Source organism: Micropterus dolomieu, linkage group LG21 (genome assembly GCF_021292245.1).
Source record: "Micropterus dolomieu isolate WLL.071019.BEF.003 ecotype Adirondacks linkage group LG21, ASM2129224v1, whole genome shotgun sequence".
NCBI lineage: Eukaryota > Metazoa > Chordata > Actinopteri > Centrarchiformes > Centrarchidae > Micropterus > Micropterus dolomieu.
This window is the reverse complement of record NC_060170.1, coordinates 10,424,101-10,435,271: the sequence shown is the minus strand read 5'-3', so window position 1 is coordinate 10,435,271 and position 11,171 is coordinate 10,424,101. Positions and strand designations below refer to the sequence as shown.

The 11,171-nt window shown below is 38.8% G+C and overlaps 1 protein-coding gene across 1 annotated transcript in view; it reads right to left on the bottom strand.

The window, feature by feature from the left end:
• Window positions 1-11,171, bottom strand: part of adamts3 (ADAM metallopeptidase with thrombospondin type 1 motif, 3) — a 173,126-nt gene that overhangs the window by 60,595 nt on the left and 101,360 nt on the right. The window contains exon 8 of the mRNA XM_046035379.1: window positions 7,731-7,836. Coding sequence (XP_045891335.1) covers window positions 7,731-7,836 — 106 coding nt within the window. The remainder of the gene's footprint in view (window positions 1-7,730; window positions 7,837-11,171) is intronic.

Sequence of the window (11,171 nt, the reverse complement as noted above, 5' to 3'; positions counted from 1 at the left end):
CTTGTCACACTGTTTGGGTTTACCAGTGCACATATGTACTGTAGAGATTACCACCATCCATTCAGACGTAAGATTGTAAATGTCACTTTTTAACTAGAAGACACTATTTCATTCACAACCATCCACAAACATATCCAATATGCAGTATATAAGCAGATATTGCCTGGTACTGATAAGCCGACCACATTCTGCATCCCTGTTCCTCTGTAGATTAGTATTACCATGGCAGGACAGAAATATGTTGACAGACACTTTCAGTCATCAGTACTGAAAAAAAGAAAACTGTTCACTTGAGGAACTGAAGCACACACCCATTTTCATCTAGCAAAACTCTCCATTGCAAAGAGCTCTACCTGCCAGTGGCTACATTGTACTGCACTAGTAATAGACATGCCAGATGTTCTGCTTGCAACTGTGTGAAACACCACAGAGTTTCAGATGCAGGGTGTCATTACTGCGACCCCGATGGGAACGCTCACTACATCTGTTGTTAATATTTAATCAGTGCAGACAAAGCTCCTGATATGACTTTGCACTTTGGTTCAGTTTGTTGGGAAAACAATTGATACATTAGGGCCTTTTATTTCTGATCCGGTTCACACTGACTCATTACGAACAAAACAAAAAAGCAGTAAACAGGTGGAGAATTTTGGTGGTCAGCGCACAACATGAATCCACGTGTGGAAATCAAATTCTGGTAACCGCCATCTGGTCATAGATCGATAGATTCATTTTATTGTCCCCAAATGGGGAATTTGTTCCCACAGAGTGTGTATTATGTGTGCCTCTAAACATAGCTACATTTATGTAATAATACAACATGAATACATTTGTACAGAATATATGGTGTGTTATAAACTAGCGCGGCATGGCAGAGGGGACAAAACGTCTGCTAAACTGTGCCCTTTTCCATTGAAGCGTCAGCAGCCAGATAGCAGTAGGAGCTGTCCAGGTACTAGGGTGAGTGACATGCGAGTAATAGCTATGTTACTGAGATCACTGAGTTACCATGGAGTCCATGATCTTGCATAATTATATAGATCACATTCACAGATTGCTTCGCTTTCTCGACAGTTCCCATGATCAGCAAATGGATGTAATGATGTTTTGTTCTGCTTTGATGGAAAAAGTGCTTCACATAGATTTTAGGTAAAATTTCAAACTGAAGAAACTATTCTGCAAACCTTGTATGATGTTTTATGTACAGATGTATATAGAGTACGGACATCTACAGCTGGGGGGTTTGAGAGAACAAACTTTTTCTGTTTTGAAAAGTAATTACACCCCGCTAACTTAGCTTGTCATGTGAATTTACAGGATCATTAATGTAACTGTTAAAGAACTTGTTTGAATAGGAGGAAAGATGGCATTTCTCTTTTTGTGAGTTTTTACTGCATGTGGCTTTTTGGGGCTTTAGCAATCATTGATGCATCAGTTATTTTGAGATTATGTTCTTTTCAATACCTGCCTCTCCTGGCAAATACGTCCCTATAATATAACATTAAAACCTAGTAAACGGAGTTCCTTATTTGAAAGTTGAATGCTGTGTGTTGTGAAAAAAATAGTATAGATTACCAAAGAGTTTAATAGTGTTATAAAGTTTTTTCTAATCATTAAAAAACACATTTTGGATTCAGCCACTAATAAGGATGTCTTCTTTGTTGTTCTCCGACCTACAACACATGGCACAGCCTGAATGAACAAAAAAAGGTTTGATAGAGCCTGATGTGTTGGTTGAGTACTGCTACATGTCCTGTACTGTCCTTGCTCTGAATGGGAGGTCATGTTTTCCTAACACACAGTGAGCATCAATAAATACTTGTCAGCAGATGAGGATTCAATACAGTGGGTTCCAATGTAACCAACATAAATTCCTATTCTGTTATTTGTAGAAAGTGTTGAAGCGGTATTGCAGCTGCAGTATCAGCTTGTGAAATTGTCCCTGCTGCTGTCATGCGCATTATGCTTTGGAATGCAATTTCTTTCAAGTAATAAGAAAATAAATGAATAAATAAAAAACATACTAGACAAAGCGTGCATGGTTTCTTTTTGTCATAATTATTTCAGATGAGATATGGTGCAGTGACTCGATTCTGCACACAAATTTAAAATCAACCCCACCAGTTGAAGTAGGGAAGAAATGGGATTTTAAAGGAGACCTTTTATGCTTTTCCACATTTTATGGCTATAATGTTACAATGTTAGATGTTCATGTTAAACATGGCCAAAGCTTCAAAAGATTTGGTTAAAGTTGTTATGAGTTGTATTTTTTCCCTGTGGGTTTCTGTTTTTTGCCATTATTTTCTTAGTCCTGTGCTTTCGTGTTTTCCTGATCTGTGTACTTCTGTGTTTTATCATTATGGTCTGTGTCCTAGTCCTTAGTCTTATATCTCCATGTTTTAGTGTAGTCTTGTCTCCTGTTTGGTCCCGTCTCTGTCCGTGCCCTGATTTTGCTGTCTTTCCATGTTTTGTGTTTTACTTTGGTAGATCTGTCCTTGTGTGTTCCTGTGAACTTTACTTCCTGTTTTATTTTGGTAATCCTCTGTACCTGGTGTCCTTGTCTAGCTTTGTCCCTGTGGTTGATTACCTGATGTATTTCAGCTGTGCTTCCCTCCCTGCTCGCTTACCAGTGTATATATTGTCCTCAGTTGTCTTCAGTCCTTGTCACGTCCTTGCGTCGTCTGTGTTGAGTGTTCTGTGCCTTCCCTGCATTTTTGGATTACTTCATGGGTTATACTTTGTTCTGGGATTTTTCCTTTTGGATCATGTTTGTTTGGAGATACCTTTTGTTTGGACATTTGCCGCTGTGCTCCCAGCGTAAGTCTGTTTAGTTTTTTGTGTCAATAAATCTTTATTCGAACTGCAACAACCTCGCCTACAGTCTGCTTTTGGGTCCATACCTCAGTTCCTGCACTCAGCGCCCCATGACAAAAGTATTTAAAAGAAATCCCTAAGATTTCCTCCTGTTCTGAACACTCTGTTTTGAACAATTGCTTTTACTACCAACAGCTCCATTCTACGACATACATAGCCAGACGTAGCCAGTGTTCCACATATGGTCATTTGCTCCACACAGCAACAGCACAGCAACGGCACACCAACGCTCAGTCTGTCTGTACCCGACAACAACAGCCTGGTAACATGCTTCAGGTCTTGGCCAATCAGAAGACGCTGGGCTTTGAGAGGGGGAGCCAGGAGAGAAAGGAGCATCTACAGCTTGTTTCAGACAGAGGCTGAAATGAAGGCCTACGTGAAGAGTCAGTCAAAGACTGAAAAACTTTTGAACATGCAAAGCTACCATATAGGATTCACAGAACTACAATATCTCCTTTAATGTGCTGTTCAGCAAAAATATGCTTTTTTTTTTGTCAAACTACTATTTCCAAGGTCAAGAATGAACTTTCATGCTCAAATGTTTTTAATAACATTGCATTGTATACTTAAATTAGTTTTTCACATAAAATGCAAAGAATTTTCTAGAATACAAATTCTTAATGTTGGGATGAACTGAACTTTACTGGTTTGGTTTGTTTCAGAACTTTTTAGTTCATTTTCTTGTTGGTTAAATAAAACAAGCAGTATATCAGGAAACTTAAGGGAAACATGAGTCTATATTTAGGTGCTACTCTAAATCGGTGTGCAGAAAGTCATAGCATTAGCTCTACTGCTTTGTGCTTTGTTACAGTTACCGGGGAACTGAACCTAAGAATGGATTAAGGGTTAAGTATGCTTGTAACGAAACATGCTACTGAAAAGCAGGTCTTCATAGCCTCCTCCCTGCTGCATCCCAATGCCTCCCTGATTTCTCTCCAAGAAGTTTGTTGAATCTTTGTTGTCTTGAGGCATTGACAGTCTCTCTAACACAAACAAGCTTTAAAAAAAGTCATGTGCTTTCTCTTTGGCCTGTTGTAGATGGGAAATTACACTTTCTGATGGAAAAATGTTGGATTCTGTTTCATTTTGTGGAGTTTATAACCTTATCTATATCACTTACATAGATGGTGACAGATTGTCTTTCATACAACAAAAGAACCAGGTATAGACCTAGATAACCTGGCTGTCAACACAATGTGCTGTATGAGTGAGTGAGTTTGACATCTTGTTCACGACTTCCTCTTTGTTGGTTTCCTCAGTGTGTCTCTTCAATATCACCCTGCCTGTCTTCTGATATATTTGCTGCTGATTAAATATCTAAGTCTTAAGTCCCCTCTGACTCTTCTTTGGATACTACAAAGATTGTCCAAAGAGATTTTGAGCCTATGTAGGCTTAAACTTTGTATTTTACTGGCATAATAATCTAAAATATTATTAGGATGCACTTATGTGTTCAAATGATCTACATTTTCATTACAAAGCTCATGTAGTGCTTTATAAAACATAAAAAATGAGGTGTATGCAGATAAACATACTGAAAGAAATTAGGCCAGATTGTTAAAGTCGCACAAATCTACTCCTCCTGGATCTATGGTCACATAATTAATTTGATGTCTGGTTACTTAGAAACAAGGGGTGGCTTGTCTTGATTAAAGACTCAGCTTGCCCCATTCTCCCCATCGGATTAACACTGCGTGCCTCAGTAGTCATCTGACACTACTTAATGACATCTTTCAATAAGTCACATCTGACAAAAGTTCCCTAACCATGGCAACAGGTTAATTCAAAACAAAGAAGGTACGTGCCTGCGCCTTTTCTTTGCTAGTAGTTACTGGAGGCATCGGTGATGAGGAGACAGCAGATCGTGAATCTCCACCGCCCTTAATCAACTTCCCCATTGCAGAGATGTTTAGCACTGACTTTTCAAAAGGAAGGTAAAAGTGCAATAATTCAGGCCTTTAAAAACAGTGCTTAGATCTCTGTTTTGAGAGAAGCAATTACAAAGTAACCCCTAGCTAAGGAGGAGTTTAGGAAAACTGACATGACCCCCACCGGGGGCACCTCGCACCAAATCGTCTCTGTAAACCATAAAGAAAGGTCAACTTGGAGCTCAGATTGTTTCACAAGAGGTAGAAAACTGTCTCATCTGTCAGGAGAAAACTGCTATTCCCCAGCTAATACAATCATTAATTTACTAAACATGTGCAGGAGTATACAGAATAAGGGAGAGACGAAAGGAGGGAAGATAGCAAGTGCTGTCCAGGCAGAAAACCTTAAATTCAGCGAACAAAAGTGGATTGTGACGTGGCAGTTGAGACCAGCTGCGTGGTGAGCGAGCTGGCAGCAAAAGCAGGGAAGAGACAAGTGTTCAATCATCATTGTCTGTTCCCAGCCCTCTGAATTACTGTCCACATCCTTGATTTGTTCATCAATTCAATTAGGTCTGTTGTTATGCTAATTGACGGATTGACGGCCCTTTCCCTTGGTTGGAGAGTTACAGTTATGATGCTCATTCTTCCTGAACAACAGGACTGTTGATGACATTGAGATTATTGATTAAGAAATGCAAACATATCTGTGATCAAAATCATACACAAACATATTTGCACAATCTAAGCATTTTATTGTTTTATTCTGTCTCCAGGGCACTCAGATTTTCACATAGCATCCTTCATTCTCTCAATTTTTATTTTTATTTTTTTTTACTGTGCTAGGATTTAATTTTGAAATGTAATTCTAAGAATTGTCTCAGAATTTCCTCGTAGCACTAGAAAACTGTATGTTTAGAGTACAGCACCTGGTTTCCACATTGTTTTTACATGATTTTTTTCCCCTGGGAAAGTATATTGATCCCTGAAGATGAAACTGTCTGTTCACTTGCAGCAGGGACAGCTACAGAGCAACAACTGTGAAGTTGGAGGATTTGGAGTCTCGTTCTGGGACATAAGCATGATAGATCCTTTCTGACGCTGTCAAACAGCTGCTGCTCCTGCTGAAGGGCAGATTCTCTTTTCTCTACACCACTATCCTGCCTCCCTTTCCAAATAATTTCATTGTCAACAAGCACAAACTAAACCTGCAACAAATAGACCATTTTCACAGGTGATGTCCACACTCTGGCACTGTCGAGAGCAGACCAGCTTTCCCCCAAATTATAAGTCCTGATCTCTTCCAACTGGAGTCCAACTGAAAATCAGTCATCTCTTTTTGTAGTCAAAAAAATGTCAACGTGTTTTTAAATGTTATCTTATAGTTTTCATTATTAAAAGGAAGAGAGGAATATCAGAAATGCTCCTTTTCGTCTGGAGAGCCTGACTGACAGCAGCTGGCAGACTGCCAGATTGACTGGCGTTACACTGCAGGGAACGAGAGACAAAGGAAACAAGCCAGCGCTCTAGCCGACACATCATGGCTAGACAGCGGGCTGTTTTTGTTATTGAAGAGTAAGGATGGCATTACACTTTTTGGTTGTGTGATCTGTACTTCAGAAGTGAAATATGTTGCAAGAAGTGTGGACTATTTGTAAGATGTAGACAAGGGTAGGAAAAGGAAAAGGGGACATGATGACAAACAGTGACTGAGCACTTGTGTTTTCAGACATGTGTTCAATAAACAAAACATGAAATTTAATAAAGGCTAATATGGCAACAGTCCGAGTGCTAAAGACCATTTCTTTAAAGATCCCTTGTGTCACTTAACATAAGCCGCGACTTTTAAGTCCCCGGACCTCTTTTCAAGGAACTAAAAGGTTCCTTCAGCCCATTGCTGTGTGAGAGAGCAACACAAAAATAAAACTGCGACAGTTTGGAAGGTTATTATAACATTTCCAGCCGACAAGAGCTGCAGATCAGCTGGCCAGACTCACGTCTGTGTCCGCCTGAACGTCGGAGAAACGTGATTTTAACGAGCTTTATGCAAAAACTTACTGACTGATTAAAACTTGAAACAAAAACTTCGGAACCAGTATTTAGCGTAACTCCATCAGCTGTTCACTGTAAACACACCGCTGCCTGCTGGCTGCTATTTCCCAGAAATACATTTAATGCCGATGTACGATCTCAGGCGGACATCGGCAAGACTTGTGTGGCTATCTGACTGTTCATTGTGATTTATTGGTTTGCAAACAAGGTGGAAAAGAGAGGAGCTGTCGTAGAAAAACACCTGACATTCTCTCTCCAGTTAAAGCCAGTAGCCTCTTCTCGCCCATTCAGAAATTCATTGCAAAGTACCGGTAATTTTGGAAAGAAGAAGAAGAAGAAACTCTGTTATTATTATGTTAGTATTTACACACAGGTCCGAAAGACACATGCACAAACAGGACCCATAGCAACACACGGAGACATGTCAGAGTGGAGAGCAGCTGGGGGTTCAGGGGCTTGCTCAAGGCCTCCTTTGGCAGTGCCAAGGAGGTGAACTGGCACCTCACCAGCTACTAGACCCCCCCCCCCAAACTAACAACTAAATTTAGAGCCTGGTCCCTTCGGTGAAAACGCAGTGAGTTTCTCCAAAGGTTCCTAGTTCTGAGGTATAGTTCCTTTGGTGGAAACACAGCTATAGAGATAACAGGGAAAAAAGCTCCGGGAACATTTTCACACTTAACATGCTAGCTGTATAGCTGTGGTATTAAGCAGAAGGACCATCATTTTGGCACAGGACTGTGTTACTTTAGGAAGAGGAGTGTGTGAAAACAAAGCAAACATCACAGAGTACGGTCTAGACCTGCTCTTTTATGAAAAGCGCTGTGAGATAACTGTGATTTGGCGCTATATAAATAAAATTGAATTGAACTGAATTGTGAGTTTAGGAGCTTCAAACATCTAGACAGAAAAAGAAGGAAGAGCATAACAAGAACGTACACATGTCCGGTCTCGTGAGCCACAACGAAGGCTGAGGAGAAGCCGTCTTCATGGTTGAGGGTGCAGCTCCGGACTGGGTGGCACATTCCTGTGACTGGAGCATAACCTGAAGGACATCAGGAGAAGGAGGATGCTGGTTATTGTAAGAAATTATTAATTTTCCTTACTTATCACTAAATAGATCATGATTTTGATGAATTTCATTCTGTTTTATTTAGGCAATGTTATTGTATGGCTGCTTAATTCAAGTAATACCCTATTAATTACATTTCAAAAACAGCAGCTCATTTTTTAAAAACACAATATCCTGGTGACTTTGGATCAACAGACTTTGCTATCAATAGTTTTCAGTCTAAGTACTTACTACCAAAGAAATAGTCCCTAATGTCTCAACTATTTTTCAGTGCTCTGAGCCCCACAAAAGTAATTCCATCCACAGGCAGGCGTAAATGAGCAAATAAAACTCACACTACCTGCATCGGTTAGGGAGTTGAACTTATTCTTTAAGTAGGACGGATCCGTGTGTATTTCTGTCTGTGTATGTACTGTGTTTGTGTGTCACATATGCATCATTAATTGTGATGATATATGTGATGCTGAGCTTCATGGCAAAAACAGGAAACAGATAGTACAAACATAGCAGGAGGGGCAGGTACAGCCGGACATTCAGTGTGGAAGGAAGGACACTTCATGATTATTAATGAACCTTGCCAAAATTAAATTAAACATGTTCTTTCTCTGTGCTGTTGTTTGCCACTGACAGTTAACACCTACTGAGTCATAATGCCCATGTTTGTCAACAAACCACAAATGTTGACACATTTTACAAGAAGTGAACCACACAATGCTAAGCAAAGACAGACATTAGGGAATATAGATTTTGGCGCAGCAATGCTAATAAAAATTTGGCACAAGGCCACTAATAATGGCTTGTCCTGGCTTTAAAATAAAATCATTGATCATGTACACCTATTGCACAAAATACCTATTTTAAAGTCACTGATCTTTAAAACAATTCCATCTCTACCACAAATACAATGACTGGACCTGAAATTAAATAAAAAAAAAAAACCAATATGATATACTATAAATAATAATTTAAATATAAGGAAAGCAAACAAACTGTCCTAAAAATGTAAACAATCAAGAAACTGAACTGATACTGAAGTCAAAAAAACTCTTTAACATTGAATGAAGAATGAAAGAGGAAATAAACTGATTGAATATTTGAATGAAAAAGCGAAGAAAAGCCTGTCTGAAGTAACCCTGCTATGTGGCATCCAAGAGGGAAAATGCTCAAACACTCTCAGTGCTACCTCAGAAAAACACAATTGACTCTTCATGCGTTATGCTTTCCCAAGGGTGGAATTTACTCTGGGAATTGGGGGGTTCAAATTCTAGTTTTGCCCCACTTGGATTTACACTTTGGATGACTCTCTAAACAGTGTCCTCTTTTGTTCCAGCTGCCATTATCTAGATTAGAAAACATTATATAATGATAAATATCCAGATTAGTTCACCTGAAGGCGCATTTCATTGTTACCATGCGCTCACACCAAAAGATAGAGCAGAGAGCAACCTTGGATCGTTTTATTTATTTATTTATACTCAGGTTGCACACAAGTCTGGCCTCATTCTCTGGGATTAACATCCTCAAACCATGTTCCTAACATTAACAATAACCAGACTGCTAACATGTATTTCAGAGCACTTGATTTAAGTTTTGACATGCTACGTTTTTTTTAACTGAAGAGCAATCTCGACATTATCTGTCTATAATTTCAAAGGTTGATTTCAACACTTTGCCGTGCCTTATTGCTTTGGTGCAGCGATTTAAAAGCAGACAGTAGGCCTAACATTACAAAAGGAACAAAGAAGAAAATACAGTCAACAATATTGCTATGCAGTGGCACCATTCAGTAGCAAAATCTATATTTCATAACATGATGGTGTCTGGGTTATCACACACTGAAACAACATGTATTCATATGTAAATCGTGTCTAATAGCCCTAAAATACTACTAAAAATACTGATAATCCCAGATAAACGTCAAAAATCCAGGAAACAAGAACTTCCAGGAACACTGACCACATCTGGACAGGGGGTCCACACAACCCCAATTCAGTTTCTCAGTAAGAGACACCTTGTTCACTTGTATACTCTACTTTGTCAATTACGACTCTGCAGTACAATACAGAAAGAGGCTCATCCAAAGAGTCATTATCACCTGGATATAGGTTAGAAGATGTGTGTGAATTAATGGTACATATGTTTTTAACAAAGTGCCCCGATGTAATTGGTAGACACTGATTATTCTCTTAGACTTTGTTTTGTAAAGGACTGTCCTGGGAGACCGTTTATTCTTACCTTATATCTATGATTGACAGAGGGGAAAAGTTTGGAAAAATTGACTTTCTCTTTGGTTGTTATGAATAAAAATGTCTAATAGTTGCATTACATTTCCTTCTTTTTGAGGATGTTTGTTGCCAGATATATGTACACAAAAACTATATGATCTTAGATAAGATAATTAATATAAAAGCTAATTAAAATAACTAAGCAAAACATATTTTTTATCAGTGAAACATGGCTTTTTTACTTACATTTAGTGGTAGTAACCATTAGCATGTAGTAGTAACAAGTGTACTCATCCTCAGCAAATTCTGCTAACTTTAAGCTTACTGCTGACTTCACAGATACACATGAGGCTGAACAGTTTATATTTCTACCTAGGACTGCTAAATATTTACAATGATTTTGTCAATGTACGAGTTTCACACGGTTGTGTAAAGGTGGCATGTATCTAATATCTATATAAATGGACTACCAAATGTAAAAAGCCTACCGAGCACATTTGATAATCCATTTAAATAGATATTCCCCACCTTATAGAATTAGATGCCTCACTTTAAAGCACTTAATCCACTGCACAGCTGGAACATCTGCACTGCCTCTTTAGCAAAGTTGAAGTCTCAACAGTCAACTCCTCATACCTAAATAACTAAAACAAACTTTGCATTTTCTGATGTGCTGGACATAATGTTAACATATAATTAAGTTGTAGAGACAGTTTGTTTTTATGTGATAAGAAAGGGTATCTGGTGTTAATAATGCTGCATATGTGTGTAAGGAGATTTACTGAAGGCTTAGGAAATGCAGGATCCCACAAAAGGATCTAATGTGATGCAGTAGGAATAGGTTTTGTATGTTCCTGAGGTGTCTGATGGATTAGATCAGCTATTTAGGGAAGACTGAACTGTCATTTTCATTCCATCTTTACCATCAACAGTTTTTATCAACCCATTATTGTCTGTTCACCGTCTGTGGGGTGAAATCTGGTCAATTGCTTCGTTTGTTCAGCCTGTTAAAATGATTCAATTTCAAAACATGTCACGCTCTAACGGAGAAGCTTAATGATATCTTGCTTATCAAAATCTCAC